Source organism: Carassius gibelio, chromosome A9 (genome assembly GCF_023724105.1).
Source record: "Carassius gibelio isolate Cgi1373 ecotype wild population from Czech Republic chromosome A9, carGib1.2-hapl.c, whole genome shotgun sequence".
NCBI lineage: Eukaryota > Metazoa > Chordata > Actinopteri > Cypriniformes > Cyprinidae > Carassius > Carassius gibelio.
The window spans coordinates 15,928,919-15,946,951 of record NC_068379.1 but is presented as its reverse complement, the minus strand read 5'-3'; the positions used below and the strand labels follow the sequence as shown (position 1 = coordinate 15,946,951).

Below are 18,033 nucleotides of genomic sequence, written 5' to 3'. Positions count from 1 at the left end.
GAACATATGGATTACATGTTTAATAATTATATGTGCAGTATGATGGCTTTTCTGAACTTGCCAAAATGAGCAGATTAAAAAATACAAGTCTATCTGAGAAAGATAAAATCCACATTCTTCCTATGCATATGAAATATTCCAGAAAAAAAAGAAAGAAAAAAACATGCACATAGGAATGAATGTGAGGATCAAAGATCCCAGTGGGTGTAGTTACAGCAGAGGAAACAGCCAGAGGAAGTAGGTCAAAATGAGTGTGAACATCTCCAGTCCTGCATTACATCCGTATTAGTATTATCAAGAAAAATCATTTTTTTCTGCTGATGTACAGTAAATACATGGTTCCATAAGAACATATGGCTGTAGTGTTCAGGTGTCAGTATACTCTCATTTGTTTAGCATATGTTTTAAAGGCTCAGGTGGAAACTGGAGGTGGGAAGTGAAGGTTGGTCCAGATCTTTTGACAAACAGCAGGTTTAAAATGGGGAAATGTATGCATACTTCAAGTTTCCAAATCAGAACACAAAACGAAAACACTGTGGAAAAAGGGAATTTCACCTGAGGGCAAATGATTTCACCACACAGCTTTCACAACAAGCTCAAAATGGTTACACAGATTATCTGTTTTGACCATCAGAACATTGCTTGTTTTGAATGTAACTTCTGTGTGTTTGGCACTTTTTACATCTCTTCATGCATGTGAAATATTGCTGAAATTGCCTCTAACTTGGTTGTTTCTAAAGCCACCACATTGTGCATTGCAGTTTCTCACATCATCCTTTTAAATTAGTCTTGATTTTTTTTTTATGAATCGACTAATCCAATTAATAACACTTGTCTGAATATGTTTAGTTGAACTCACTGAATCAGTGATCATGTTGCAACAGCTACAGAATTACAGTCTGTTTATCACACAAACCTAAAATGACTTTAATAGCTCCAGAATTATATGGACAACACTTGTATGATCATCTTATACTTGATGCACTATTTGAAGCTTCAAAGTCCCCATAAATGTACCCATTCATTAAATTAAAAAGGCAATTCGTCAAACTTTGTGTTCCACAGAAGAAAGCCACATTGGTTTCAACTGACATGAGAGTGAGTCCATGATGATACTAATGATGAGGACTATTCATTTAATTACGGTAGACTGACAATTTTATATAATTCAAAAACATTAATCCTACACTGGTCAATAAACTATTAAAATAGAATTTTAATTGCTACAAAACAAATACATATTGATTTGAGCTCAGGAGAAATGACAATTACGTATGAAATTCCTCTTTGTAATAAATGAGGAATGGTGGGAGAACCCCTCTCTGAGGGCTTCGGGCCGATAATGGCCACCACTCCTGCTTTTCATCACACTAATATCCGTCTCACAGGAGCGGAGCTGACTGAGAATGTCGTCCTCCTGTAAGACTGTGTGTGCTATGAATTTCAAAGAAGGACAGAGACGTCAGTGAAATAAAAAGAAGAATTTGCTGCTTCCTGTTAATCAGATTTCGCTCTTTAAAAGCTTTAAACTGTCACAAATATACACTAGAACTTCAGTGTTTATTTAAGTCTTTGACTTGAGATGTCACCAGTAGTCCCTGGTTTCCCTTTTTAATGCTTTATTTGTGGTGCAGTGCAGCTAATCTGTTGTTATGAAAGGAAGAATCTTCCATCCATTTTCTGCAGTGGAAATCCAGTATATTTACTGTGCAAATCAATCGTCAGTGTCTTGTTAATTCTACTGTAATCTATTTGAAATCAATTTTAGGAGCGCCACAGAAATCGTCACTTTAAAAGAGTCAATAGGCTTAAGTGAATATCAATAACATGCTCTTAATATCTTAGTGCTAGGTTAGTGACTAAGTCATCCCACATACCTGAATAATCAACATTTACCTCATGAGAGAGTCTGTGTGTTTATGAAATGGACTTAATCGCCAATTCCAATGCAAATTAATGCAAACTCCTCAACCTTATTTAGCGGCCACATTAGGGAACATTGGCTATTACAACAATGCTCTTCCTCAGCTCTGCTGCAAAATGTTGTCTTTAATAATTCACAACCTCCAGTGCTGGGCTATTTGCCACATGCAGAGTGGAGTTTACTGCACTCCCAACCCTCAGTGCAGCTCACCAGCGCTCCCATTATAGTTGGGGAATTTAATTCAGAAAAACGGTGGAGATTAGGCTTCATGTGAAATATGATCATCATACAGTGCAAGACTTACAGGGGAGCTGAAGCCATATGCTCTGTGGGTAAGACTAACATTGGATAAAAAAGTTTAAATGTGCACCTTAAGGGTCTTACAGCTTTTTTAAAACTACAGGATAATTCACACAACCTGATTTCCAGAAACTTGTTCTCACCGCAAACAAACAAATAAATCGACCAACCACAGACTTCCACAGTCTTAGAAAGAAAGAAAAAAAATACTAAATGAAAAAAACACATTTGCATTATTATAATTCCAGAAGAAATAAGGCACTTTGCACATTCATAAAGTAAGCTGTTTTTCACACCATTATTGGACTTCAGTAGAATAGTTGTAATGCTAAGAACTTAGTCAAAGAACAAATGAACATATGGAATAGTGAAGCAGTATATCAGTGTCTTGACTGTTTTCTCAAATTAGTTTTTTCAGCTTTGTGCTGGTGGAAAAGTGTGACTTTAAAATTGATGTTTATCCACACAAGAATTTACACGATGCCTTGCACACAGCTGCACACAAAATACTTCCATACATCTCTAAAGTTTTTTAGCATACAAAATGTGCAAAAAGTGCAAGCATATTTGTTTGTGTTTTATAAGACTATAAAACAAACAAAACACTTTAGTTTACTTATAATACCAAATTTGAATTTTATATGGCACTTTTTATTTACTTAAAGTAATTAAATTATGTGAATAGATGGATGCATTTAAAGGACTTTGATGCCCTGTATAAAACAAGGGTTTAAAGGAGTATTAGATTATGTCTATTAGATTAGATTATAAATGATGCTCTTATAATGTGGAGATGTTATATAGACCTGTGACAACAAACAAAATAGAATCCTCCCAACATTTTTATTGGATGCATTTAAAGGAAAAAAAATAATTTCATGCAATAGTACATTCCAAGGAAAATGCATCAATTCCATTATTTTAACAAGTTGGATATAAATCTCTTTTATGCCTAATACCAAGAAGGAATTCCATTTATTCCCTGAGTTATTCTCAGGTTCCAGGTATTCCCTCCTGTGGGACCAGCCACACGCCCGACCTGCCTCCTCACCCTCAGAATCTCTGTGGTACCGCATCCATGTTCCAGAGACCTAATCTAGGTTGATTTATTGAGGTCACACTCACAGCACATGCAGCTCACGTCTGAGCTCAGCTTCCAGGAGCCCCTTGAGACCAGAGGCTCCAAGCCAATATGGCTGGTCAAGCAGATTTGCTTGGCTGCTGTTTCGCTGTTAACAGAGAGAGGGCTGCACCTGCTTTCTGCTGCAGAACGCTATCAAATATATACTGATACAGGCTTCAGGACATGCCAGACTGACAATGCTTCTAAGGAAGTTTCATGGTTTGCATGCATGTTTCAAGGCATGTAAATATAATGTGGTGTGTGAGAAGAAGCATGTGACAGGATTGACATGCCCAAAGACACATCTGATTCCCAGTCAGTGCTCACGTTTACATAAACACCCTATGGCGTTCGGCTGACTGAATAGCTGAATCAATTCTGCAGGACAGAAAATAAAAATTAATGTCGTTCAGTACATGCAATAAATGTAAATATATTTACATTTTAATTATTTAATACTTAACAACAGAAGCTTATGATTTTTATTGCATGAGGCTGAAATAAAATAAAAAAGACAAAGAAAGTTTAACCAGAAAATACCAGATTTGTTGGTATAATGACTTTGTATTACTCAGAGGTCTCTCTGGTGTATTTTAGAAGAGTTTATTAGACTGGGGCACAGTGGAAACTATAATAACTTAACTAGATAAATATTTAATCACCTTATAAATATATTTCAAGATAAACGATTTATTATTAAAAAGGATAACATGTTTCGACTATGGTGAATTGTAGGAGTTTTTATGAATCTAACAATCAGTTATGCTTAAAGTTAAAGTGTGTAAAATCTGAACCAAATAACGTCACCAAATAGAATAATGCAAAAATATTGAATGTTATCAAACGGATGTTCTGAACACTCCCCGTCTGCCACTGGACAAACAAACAGGTAGCCCCACCTCCAAACTCATGTCTTTGGTTGAGCCAATGTTGCTGTGTCGAGCCAAAGTCCCTTTCAAGGAAACTCTGTTCACTTTGCGGCCATATTTGCATTGCTTTTGGGGAATAATTTTGAGCATGCAAGACAAGGTCCTATAGTGGGGAAATCCTGAAATCTCAAAGACTGCTTGCCACACTCACATGTAAATAACATGACATGAACCACCCATAAACATTGTTTCTTATTCTCAAATAGTTTAAAAAAAAAAAATTCAGCTTATATTTCAGGCTGGTCCTACCAAAGTGCATGTGAATTCCTAAGCACCCGTCTAAGGACACTTACTGCTTATATGGCAACTAGAGTTTCTAACAGCAGTTGCAGTGATGTACTTACATTACTAATTGACCATTGGCTCTTTTATTTAGAGACCGGGATTCATTTTGCCTTATTGCACTTTTTCCTATTGATATTTATATAATGCACCTTCCTGGTATTTCTAAAGTCTTTGGTCAAGCTGGACAGAATTTGCAGAGTAATGTTAAAAGTGCCACAGAAGCTACAGCGTTTACACTTTTCAAGCTGAATCATCCTACAAACTCTGGCTGCATATTAAAAACAGTACTCAAACATTAACATTTTTTAGCTTTAACATCATTTTCCCTCTGCATTACAGTTGCCTGCAGACTGAGGCACAGGTTGAAAGCTGACCTGTTGAGCTGACATGCTTTAGAAACACCTGCTCAGCGTGTGTATGTTTGCTGTACATGAACACATGTCTTGGCAACAGCTAACCAGAGCAGCAGCTGTACTGTCCATATTTTAACATGAACAGCACAGGAGTTCAGATGAAACAGACTGTATTGCCCTAGTGTTAAATATGGTGTCCATTCATGCATTCCTAGATGGCATATCCAGTTATATTTAACCAAAAAAAAAATTTCCAGTGCAAAAGAACTTATTTTTTTTCACAGTCTACTAAAATGCTCTTAACTAAAAATTTTCTTGAACTTGGCCTTTTTCCAGCTGTATACAATTTATATGCAGCTTTACTCAGAAATAGCATCATTCAACCTCAATCCAGGCTTTCTTAACTGTAATAGCCAGAGGGAGTTCAGGACCATGGACAGCAGCAGCACACTAGGTGATAAACAGCTATTCTCTAAACTTATATGTAAACAGCATTAGCATATTTTTTGAGGGCTTACATTGGAGCATTATGAATATCAGTTGTTGCTGTTGCACAATAAATCTGAACTTAGAAAAAGCCCCATAAGAGCAGGCATGAGAAATTAATTTAAAACCTAATATATTATCCATATTTAACAAATGGACACCCACACTCTGCATTCCATCAACAAACACCTTAACGCACTACTAGAGACTTGAAGGAGGGAAGGAAATAGCAATTTTTGTAAGAAAGATCAAAAAAAAAAAAAAAAACATTCGGAAAAAATGAAAATTCAATAATTACATATATTTCAGAATGAAATGCAGAAAGAAAGAAAGAAAAAAAGGACAAGCGTGCAAAGTATTGCAATGTTTATAAAGAAGCTCAGAAGACAAATTATATTTTCATAAACAAGACTGAAAGAAGTGAGTATTGCTAATTTTATAAAGAAACTCAGTAGACAAATCATATTATTTCAGACTGACAGATAGAAACACAGACAGGTAGATAGGAATAAAAACTGCAGAGTTTCAGAGTGACTGATGATGTGTCCCATAAACACCGGCAGGACACTGGTTCCATTATTAGAGAACAATTTTGTGATGTCGGTCCTGTCTAAATGGACTGGAAGGAGAACTCAATACCGACACTTAATGTGTTTAGACAGGTTCCTAATGGAGAAGAACGGCAGACGTCAGCAAAGCTCTGCTCAGGTTACAGTGCCAGTAAAATACATGCAACCCATTTAGCCAAACCTTCTTGATGCTTCAAGCAGGTCATGGAGAGGAAGCCAAAAACATTATATACTCAGCTAACAACACGGGGATGAAAAAAAGAACAAAACAATAAATTATCATCATCTTATGACAACATGGTCAAAATAGCCTCAGGCAGCACAGCACATTGATAAGGTGAGAGAAGAACATTCAGTAAGTGCAGAAAATGAGGAGCGACTTTAGGTGAAATGTGTTTCCACACTGAAAATGTCACCAACCACGGTCTTTTAAAGGTGATGTCACATCTCAGTGATGATTCACAAGTGAAAAAGTGTCAGATAATTTTAGAGAACTGAAGAAACCAACAGGGATAAAATCAGCTGAAGTACTCATCGCAGTGTATCTGAACTGAAAATGTTCTCCTAAATGCTTGGTTGAACTTGATATAAGATGCCCGTCTTCAGGAAAGGAATAAAGACAGACAGCTGGGAATAAAGTTCAACCGCAGTGAATAAATCTTCTGTCTTTTGGCACTTGTGTGTGTGGATATAATCCATTATACTGAGAAACGTATAGCTATAGCGCATGTCAGCATGAGGCTGATGAAGACAGTCCCAGTGTAAAGATACTGAACTCAAGTGGGCGATATTATATTACACGCACACACTTTTTCATAACCATTAATTAATACTCACTATATTGGTGAGTGGATCTGGAGAACTTGGCCTCAGTTTGCTTAATGTCAGTTCAATTAAACAATGCTAAATTTGGATCTGATGTTGCCTGGAATCCCATTTGAAATGTAACATTAACATAATGATATATTTAATATGATCTATTATCTGTGTAAGTAATAAAACTGAACTGAAGATGCTGATGAGGTTGAAAAGCATGGCGACTACTGCAGTGATGAAGCACCACATGTTAGTTCAGATCACTAAATAGTCTGAAATGACAGGCTAATGACTCATCACTATCGCTTCTCACATTCAGTATTATTTTGGTAGCAAGCAACATGGGTGCACATTGGAAAGCCTGCATTAAAATAGAAGTCTCAAGGATCTAGTTATTATGCCACATATCATGATTTGAAAACTGGAATACTGATTTCCCATGAGTGCCACATTCCACCAGTGTTGTCCTATGTCCAATGAATCCAGTTCTTTATGTAAAATCATTAAAAACTCAGTTGCACACCCAACTTCACACATTCATACCCCATGTTCAGGAATGATAAATTGATGTGAGTGTACTTTAATTCAGGTACTTTAATTCTGAATTTCCTCCCTGCCTGCCTCTTAAATTAGTAATTTATACAAATAACAAAAAAAAAAGTAATTAAAAATATATATTTATTTACGAGAATAGATCAAACTGTTTTCTTGAAATGTATCCAATGGAAACTAAAATTGATTTTTAAAGAATTTTTAGAAGATTTGAAATATAGCATATGAATTGTATAAAATACTTTTATGACACTACCGTCTATTTGTGATTATTTTTTTAAAAATCCTTTTATAGTTTCACCTTAAGGAACAATGCTTTAAAAATCACAATACAATTTCACAATACGAAATAAATAACCCATTGTTTTTTGTTTCGTTTTTTTGTACAGCCAATGTGATGTGTGAATATAGTGAATGTAGCCACTGCGGTATGAGGAAGGTGACACTGAAGGAACAAAAGAGATCATTTGCATAAAAGGCAATTGTTCTCTGAGCACGTCTGGCATTTAGCTAGTGTAAAAATGACGATTTCATTTGTGCAGTGCTGTTGCACTTCACCTGAAACTAAATGCAAAATACTAATGTTGCTATGCCATTACCAAACCCTACAAGCTGTTTAAAACACAAAGCATGTATCACATCACCAGCTGAATTATAACAGTACTGACTCTTCATTAAGCATTAAACAAGTTATTCTGCTAGCTGTGTCGAGCTTTCCGACAAACACACATTCTGCTGTCTGCATTGTTGAATTCAGGAATGAATGGATAAGTATTTAATAACCATGCCTGCTAATCATGAAAGTAAATGGTATAACAGAATAATAAGAATAAGAATAATAATAGGACAATAGGATAAGTCCTAAAAAATAGAGTGCAAATCAACATCCTTATTTTCCACACTGACCTGATTGAATGAAAAACTTCACAGATCCGTTTCTCAGTACAAATACTGGATTGACTTAAAAGTCATTGTAAAGTACTGCAAGGCACATTGAAGTTATTTACACTACCATTCAAAACATTGGACTGAGTATGATTTTTATAAAATAAATGAATAATAATATAGATAATAAAACAAATTATATATTTTAATTCAGCACGGAAGCCATTTGATAATAAGTGACAGTGACAACTTTTTTATAGTTCAAATAAATGCTGTTCTTTCAAGCTTTATTTTTCGAAGAATATAGGAATATTAAGCAGGCCAACTGTTTTCAACGTTGATAATTATTTAAATATATATTTTTTTATAATAAAAAGTTATTTAAAATTGTAAGAATATTTTGACAATATTACTGTTTTACTATATTGTTGATCAAATAAATGCCTTGGTAAAAAAAAAAAAAAAAAAAAAACTCAAAGACTGAAAACATTTTTACTCTGTGACCATATATTTTTGGGCTTACAATAATATTCTGAGTCATGCATCAGATATTTGCGAAGTAGTTCAGGCGACTAAAATCAAATTTTCTTAACCAAAATGTCAATATCTCTAACATCAACAACTAGAAATATTTAATCTTCTAAAAATCATATAAAATCAACACACTCAGTGAAATGAGAAGGAAATCTATAGCCAGTGCAAGAAAACCACATCTACCAGAAGCATTGGTATCTGACAGGTCCTTATTGTGAAATCACTGCCGGACAGAGATATCTAACCACTAATCATGACAATGACTGATGAAAGCAGAAATAAAACGTCAAGCTCTTTTGCTGATCGGTGCATTACATTGTAAAATGTAATTAAGTAAGTAAATTTTGCTCATATAACATCCATCTTATGCAAAGTTACCTGGCCATATTGATAGCACAAATGTCTCTTTGACAACATAAATCGTTTTCACAGCATCTGATTATGCAGTGTCTGACTGAAGAAACTGCGCAAAAATTACATTTCATCTGTAACTGCCAAAAATGCATTATTTAGCATTAATAATCCTTTATGTCAAATATACAGGCAAGTAAAGGATTGCACAAATATCACATGTTAAAGGCTTGTTATCAATGAATTTTCATGCTAGTCTATTCAGCTGAACTACTGAACAAGACTGGAGTAGAGAATACAATTTCCTAATGAGAAACATCTTATATATTCCACCAAATCTAAAATAAGTACAAAGCAAGAATTAAATCTTCACACAAATACTGCCCTAGATAAGAGTTTTTCAGCTCTCTTTAGAAATATATGAGAACAAATGAGACACTTAGGAGAACACTGGGCTTTATGCTGCTGTAGATGTGTGTAACATAAAGGATCAAATAAATCAGTCATGAAAAACTGTAATAAAGGAATTGTTTCAATTAGTGTTATTTAAAATTATTTGAGAGAACAAAATATCTTATTTAACCCCTTCCTTAAAAAAAGATGAAAATCACTCAGATTTTGCCATAACTTACTGAGAAGCATGTTTCAGTAAAGAGAATTTTACTTAAAAGAGGTAAAAATATCCAATTCAAGACAAATATCTTTCTTGTACGTCAGATCTGGTCAATGAATGGTCTATCCAAATCACAAAAAAAATCAGTTCTCAAGGTCATTTCACTGATTCAATGATCAACAACATACCTCAATGTGGTTATCACTGAATAACAACTTTGAAACTACAGTCTGTTCATCACACAAAGCTATCGTTTAGTTTAGGATGACTCTGAATATATAAGACGGACCACATTTATGATACTGTTATGGTGCTTGTTCATAATTTTTTGAAGCGTGAAAGCTCCAGTGCTCATATCAGGTCAAATTATTTTGTGTTCCATGGGAGAAAATCATAGTTTGATAAGACATGAGAGTGACATGATGACAGAATTTTTATTTTTTAAATCTCTGAGCTTTCCAAATACGATGCATTGCCTAAACATATTTTTTTATCATATATTTTCCTATGAGTTTCAGTGAGAATGTTTTCAGATCCAGCATATCATATGATTTCTCAACAAACTCTTGCATGAAATATCTGAAAAAAAGAAAGAAATAATTTGAAGTATTCCTAACCACAGAAACAAAGCTGGTTGTTCATCTGCTCAGAATCCAAAGACGGTCACAAGCCTGCACCGCTGGCATCACGAGAATCATGATGTCTGTTCGGTGAAGAACGATTCTTTCCAGTGTAAGTGTGACTGAACAATATAAGAGCGACAGTGTAGTGACTGCTACATCATTACATATTACAAAACACAGAGGACACACTATACATTCTGTTTCAGCATGAGACATTCAGACTGCTCGTGGACAGCTGTGCCATGGGCTTTACATAAATTAAGGGTATGAAGGCAGAGAATATCAACTGGTACAAACTCACAAAAAGTCACAGTCACTGTTGCATTTAAAGCAGCTTTTGCAAAGTTCACAGTCATTGATAACACAGTGAGTATTGTCATGTGAAATGTCTGACAACCATACACGTTATTACTAAAGACAACTCGTGATAAACACACTGTCTACTTCGTATGCCAACTTCCTTTTTCCTGTTAGTCATCCTGTTATGACATAAAGATTAAAAATAGACAGGGATGATAAAATGACAACGCATGTTTAAGTATGGTTTCATGTGTGTGTTTTTGAGAGGTAGAGGGGATAAATATAAAAACTTAAAGCTACAGTCCCTCTGGGATGAGAAATTGCTCTTTGCCTTCATTACAGGGCCATGGTATACATCTTCATTTCTCTCAGCTTACACTCTCAAACAATTCCTTCTCAATTCAATCTTACCTGCTCTTTTTACAAGACATATGGTTTTATACCAAAGCAGCTTTACATAGAATAATGGCTTGCAACCTTTAATGATTGAGACAAAGGCAAAAATTAAGATGATTAGATAGAATGAGCAAGAAACCTTGGCAGGAACTAAGACTCAGCTGGGGGGTCATCGTCATCTGGCAAGCAAAAACGGAAACTTCCTGTAAACCCTTTTCATTTACTCCTTTGCTTTATCTTTGTGCATGTGCAAAAAGGAATTATCTTCAAATTCTATACTGTTTCAATATGATATATTGAAACCACATTTTTTTTTTTGTCCTAGGGTTAGGGTTATCTCTAAATCAAGAGTGTGAAGACATAAAAAAACAGGGTTGCTTGTAAGTTCTGAGATCAACTGTATAGATGACAGTGAGCTTTGATATTTTAAATGAGCATCTGCTGCACAAATGCTACACCCCCTTTAAAATGAGCAACATTCCTTATCTGCATTTTTCCTCAGTCTCATGAGGAGTTAAGAGGCTAAAGTCAAGAATGTTTAAATGCCAAGGATCCCACTGAGAATGTCACCCTCCTATGTTTTAAAGGCAGCTATATATCTATAAGGCATGTGAAAAATAGTGTGCAAGATATTATCATTAAAACATTCATTAATAATGATATGATAATAATATATTGCCATAATTGAAATAATTATAATTGAATTTTCATTATAATTAATTTTGAATTTTAAAAAGAATCAATGCAGACCATCATTGAACATATTTACTAAAAAGATACATACTAAAAGACCTGTCTGTGAGTTTTTGCCCCTGTGACCCAGTTTCTGTGTCCGTGGTTTGTTAATTTAATTCCTGGTCTGTTTCTTTCCCATGTGTTCCATGTCCCTGTTAATTTAGTCATTCCATACACCTGTGTTTCTCACATTATTGTGCCTGTATAAGTCCATGTCCTTTCTGTTCAGTTTTGTTGGGTCTACCAGTTACATATGTGTGTCTTCCTAAAAATAACAAATGTAACTGTGTCTCTAATATTTTCTAATATATACATATATATAAATATAAATATATATAACTCTGCTATGGAAGCAAAAACCTATGCTCCATGAAAACTTTATCATTAAATTTTTTCTTCTAACTAACATTATTAATATAATGGAATAAAGGTTTCCTGTATCAAAACCACCTCAACCACTATTAAAACCCAAAATATTTAAAAACTACAACTCTGTAGTGCAAACTATTCTGACAGCCTACACTTGACCACATTGGCCAGTTCTAGCCTAAACTTGAATTTACCGAAAGTCTTAACTAGTCTAAACTAGCTGCCCATCCTGAAGGATGGCTGTTGAAGCTAGCCAGGGCTTTGACTCAACAGCATAAGGTCTGGTCCACGCTGCAGCTTATTTAAGCCAACAACGGCCCAGTTAGATAGGAAAAGATTTAACTGAAATGTAATGTGCCATTTAGGGATCATTTAATTTATCTTAACTTCTATATAGCAAAGTAATAGAATGAAATGTAACTGTGAGGAATTACTGCAAACGGTTGTTCAGAAAATGTGTAATCAGAGTAATCATAATTCAGTCAGCCAATCAGACTGAACCTTGCCAGACTGAGAAAGTAGTATTTTCCACTTTTGTGTGTAATAAGCACCAGACAGTCAGTGAACAGACTGTGGGCGGTCTGTGGGTGATTAAGACGACTTCTAACCTAAACCAACTGAACATCCAGAAGGCTGCCTGCCTGTCACAGCCAGGAAAAGCATCACCGTGAACTTACTGAAGCCTGCCACAGCCAGGATGAGCGTCACCACAATGGAGATCCATGACACCCACAAAGCTTTCTTCCTGTAACTCTGAGCTTCATGAGGCTTCAGGCGCATGCTGCTCTCCAAGAGGCCTGTCAAAAGAGTAAATAAAACACTGGTCAAAGGCCATACAATTAAATCAAGTGCACTAGGAGAACAGACAACAAAAGCTGATTATTTACTCACTGGACCATGACAGGCATTGAGCCTGCGGTGGGTAGCAATGTTAAAGAGCTTTATGTCAGACACAAAGATGAGCAGAAATGAATCTACACTGTCAGAGGGGCATTGACATGTGTTTAATTAGCAGAGCAAAATGGTTTCAACAAGATTTATGTGCCACTAATAAATTATGTGTATCATGTATTGAGTCACAAAGGATATGACTTTAAAAGCTGTTAGCTAGCAGCCCTAGGAGATATTTAGCTATTGGAAAATCCACCTCAGAGTGAAATAAAAGAGTAAATTAAACATATTAAAATGTATTTGTGACTTTATATATCACAATAAATTTATATCTTGCCGTTTGACTTTCCACACAATGTACAGTATCATTCAAAAGTTTGTTTTTGTTTTTGACATAAGTATTTTATGCTCACAAAGGTGTTCATTTGATCAAAAATACACAAAAAGACTAATATCAAAATATCATTGGTTGGCTGCAGTTCTAAATATGCTTTTTATATATGCTTTGAAATTAATTTTATTCCTGCGAATGCAAAGCTGAATTTTCAGCATCATTCCTCCAGTCTTCAGTGTCACATGATCCTTTAAAAATCATTCTAATTTGCTGATTTACTGCTCAAGAGACATTACTAATCATCACCAATGTTGAAAACAGCTGTGCTGCTTAATATTTTTAGGAAACCATAACACTTTTTTTTCAGGATTCTTTTATAAAATGGATGTTCAAAAGAACAGCCTTTATTCAAAACAGAAAACCTTTTGTAATATTATAAATGTTTTTACTGTCACTTTTGATCAATTTAACGCATCTTTGCTGAATAAATTTTAAAAAATCTAACTGACCCCAACTTTTTTAAACCATAAAATATTTCACTCTGAGGTAGAAACATCCTTGACAGAGGACACTATGTGGGTGTCCCTCAGCAGAGTCTTTATCAAGGCATTATTAGAGATAAATTCTACACCACAGGTCACAAATTAAATCCGCAAGTGTAATTATGAACAAGACTAGATGATCAGAATCAGCAGAACCTGTTGAGTGTCTATTGTGTAGCATCCAAGCAATGTTCATATTGTGCTGTGTTTGCCAAAGTTGTGAAATTCAAATATGCCTCTGTCATCTGTTTAAAATGAATGGCAGCTATGTCATGGTGACAGTGGGTGGCTGTGTATATCTTCCCCCACGCTCATCAAACTGATCTGTCGGCCTGTGGAAGTCACATGCTGAGGGTTATAATGAGCACAGAGTCAATAGGTGGTCAGTCAGTGTGATTGCAAGAGCTGAAAACAGAGCTGGGGAATGTGGCCACTCACATGATTCATTTCATCGGTCAAGATCGTGAGCATGATTTGCTCTCACACAAATGTAACCCATAAGTTCCAAACTATTTCATTTCTGAACAAAAGCACACTCCAGTCAAGCTGAACTTTATTCATCCAGATCTGTTACAAAAACCTTAACACACAGTGAGTTTGCTCAGTTTGTACTAAGCCTAACCCTAACCCTAACTTTACCATTCAAACTCTAGACTACAGGCACATAAAATGAGCCGAAACTCAACATAAATGTCTTGCCCCCACTCCGTCTGTCTGCTAATCATGTGGAAGCAGGACATCCACATGACCCAGCATTTCTTCCATGCTTAATAGGGTTTGCATGAAAGCGAGGGAAACATTCCTCTTAATGGCTTAAAGAACATCGGCTAAAAGATTTGCCTTTTCTTTAACTTGTAGGAAAAGCTGTAAGTGGAATTAAGCCACTTTGGCATTAATGATGTAACTTAGAAATACAGGATATTTTTCTCTTTAAAACATATGCATTATTTGGGACAAGGCAGCTGCATGTCCAAATTAAATTAATAAATATATAAAAATGCTTTATTTTGTTTAATAATCAACTGCAACTACCCTTTTGTACCACAAAAAATCTTTTTTTTTTTTTTTTAAAGTCAAAGACAGCAGTGCCAATTGGCCATGGCAGCCTGAAGTTTATACTTGCTTTAAGTGCCAAGAATTTACTGAAGGCAATAAATGCCAGTTTTATTCTAAACTATCTGTCCATTCTTTTGGCTGACACTGCTGGTAACTGCAATTCTTTTAAAATTACTAACCACAGACTGTATTATATTATGTGCCAGTTAGGGTGGGGTTTATCTGAAGTACATTATACCAAAATAGTAGACTATCATGAATTTTCAAAATACATAAATAATCCAAGCACTCAGAATGTAAACAACAGACTGCTATTTTTAACTAAAACTCCTGTTTCTGCTACATCGTTAATTTGTGTTTATTCTCATTCTAATGCCCCCACAATTTCACCAGTGGAGAACTGAAGGGTCTTATGAATTATTCAGCGGCTCAAACTGATTGCACAAGAGGGTGCTACAGCATACAGCCACACTCAGATCCAGCAGGTGCAGAGAAAGCTGCTTCTAGAGCAGAAGTGCTGATATGAGATCAGATGCTCCTCTAAACAGCTCACCTGGAGGTGCGAGTCAGATTCAGTTTGAGTACTAGCAGACACAAAGTTTCTAGTCTTTTACAGTGGGGGCATAACCATCATGGCCAGATTGTAAACTATAACATCTGTTCCCTCCAAATGGTTAGAGTCTTGTTTTGCAATCACGTACAGGTTAATAAGAGCTTATGAATGTCTAAGTCGACTGCAACTGAAAAAGATTGTCCAATAATTGTCACATATTTAATTAAAACACACAGACTCACACACACACGTTTGTTTTTGTGAAAAGTGGGGACATCCCATAGGCGTAATGGTTTTTATACTGTACAAACTGTATATTCTATCGCCCTACACCAACCCTACAGCTAACCCTAACCCTCACAGGAAACTTAGTGCATTTTTACTTTCTCAAAAAAACTCATTCTTTATGGTTTATAAGAGTTTTGAAAAATTGGGACATGGGTTATATCCTCATAAGTCACCCTCTCCTTGTAATACCCATGTCATACCCATGTCATTATACAAAGTTGTGTTCTGATATGTCACAAAAACATGCACACACACACACACACACACACACACACACTATTCCAATGGTAATAGACTGGAAAAAATCGCTCCGAATACACACGTGGAGAGTCAGAGAGTCTGACAACAACGTTGACTTTATATAGTAACAATGTTTATGATAATAACATATAAACAATATGTGATACCATCGCAGAATCCCAAAACAATCTTTTTTTTCTTCTTTTTTTTCAAACATGAAACACCGCTCTGTGGTGAAGCAGAATCAATGCGACATACAGAGAGCGACGTGACGAAACTGAAATGAAACAAATGAAGCTGCTCCATTGAAACAAAATATTTTATATAATAAACAATGTCCATCTATTCATCTAAAATCTAAATGTATTTTGTTAAATTATACTCCTAAAAATGTGCAACTCAAGAAAGGCTGTTTAGTCTCTGGTCTGTTTCTTAACTTAAACTGTGTGTTTTGTGCTCACCTGAATTATTAATAGCTTCTAGAGCGCCTGCGTGCGCCACTGAACTGCAACCTTCTCCTGCTTTTAAGTCTTATTCACAAAATACCCCAAATAAATTACTTTGAAGAAGTACATTGTGTTTTAAGTGCATTTCTGAAACAACTATAGGAAAAGTACAGCTAGATCTGTTGTATGTTAAAGAGATGAGGTGTGTTTACCTTGGCCCTCAACGCTATCTGTGATTTTCATCTCCTGGTCCCGGTCCACATTGAAAGGATCGTCCTGGCTCCCTCTTTTGGGTAGGTTCGGATCCTGGGCAACGGCGCATTGTCCGTTTCGTACAGCCGACGGGTCCACAATAGTCGGATTGGGAACAGGGCACGGATCAGAAGTGGTACTGTCTGTCATGTTTGTTTGCTTTCTTCTTTTCTGAAATCAAATGAAGCACTCAATATATGATATCTCCCGTCGAACCGAGACGCGCAGCCATCCAGTGGCAGCATTAAGGGTAGCGGAGCAGAGATGCGGAGATAAACGCAATCTGCCCAGCATCAGCAACGGACCCCCACCCAACTCCACCCTCCCACCGAGAACAACTCCAATCCGAGCGCAAGAACTGCAGCCAACCAAACTGTAATTTGACATGGGGATGAGTCGATAGTGTCGCTTTCTAGTTTCAACATATCTTGACTTATGCACATCATCTGATCTTAGGCGATAAAGCACAGTGCTGCCTTAAGAAACGATCTTGGCAGGTGTCAAAGTCATTTCACAAATAGCTGTCCTTCAGTCAGATGACAAATTTAACCCAAAATGGGTTTGGTCACATATATGAGTTAACCAAAAAAAAGCTGCTTGGTTTTGAAAGTGGTTTCTGTGTGAAGGGTGATATCTCTAAACTACTGATAATGGAAAGGGGCCTTTTTTTTGCCCGAAATTTATATTTCATTAAAGTGGTCGCGCTTATTGGCTATTGATTCAACCTCCAAAACAATCAAATATAACGAATTAAGCCACATCCCCTGCTCAAACCTTTCTGAAATCTTTTTGACTCATGATCCAGTCCGGGGTTTCCATTTCCTCACTAGATAAAGAAACCCGCTTCGAGTGATCATCAGCATGGTTCGAGAGATTTTTGGCGTTCCATCATCGCACATAACATAACTTTTGTTAACTCTACAAGTAAACCCACTCCACCAGCGTATTACTTCATTCTATCAAGAGCTAAAGCAAACTGAAATTCACAAACAGAATTGGATGCGCGCAGGTTTATCTACGCATAGCCTACGAGGGTCGGTCTTACGAAAATTTTAGATTTTATTATTTTTTTGACTAAGAATTGAACCAGCCCAATTAATGATGCCCCTTATGCTCTCTCTCTCTCTCTCTCTCTCTCTCTCAAACGAAAAAAGATGTGCATAGACTAAATAAATTTTAATTAAGCCGTTTTCTTTAAAGTAACATTTTTCTGTTACGTTAACTGATTTATCTCTATTTATAGTTTACATATTTTAAGATTCCCGCCTGTAGCGTCTGGCGCCCTGCC

At 35.9% G+C, this 18,033-nt stretch overlaps 1 protein-coding gene across 1 annotated transcript in view; it reads right to left on the bottom strand.

The window, feature by feature from the left end:
• Positions 1-17,475, bottom strand: part of LOC128019746 (transmembrane protein 163-like) — a 29,698-nt gene extending 12,223 nt beyond the window's left edge. Inside the window, exons 1-2 of the mRNA XM_052605938.1 lie at positions 16,706-17,475; positions 12,821-12,940 (exon numbers count right to left, since the gene is read on the bottom strand). Coding sequence (XP_052461898.1) covers positions 12,821-12,940; positions 16,706-16,895 — 310 coding nt within the window. The 5' untranslated portion in view covers positions 16,896-17,475. The remainder of the gene's footprint in view (positions 1-12,820; positions 12,941-16,705) is intronic.
• Between the last annotated feature and the right edge of the window lie 558 nt (positions 17,476-18,033).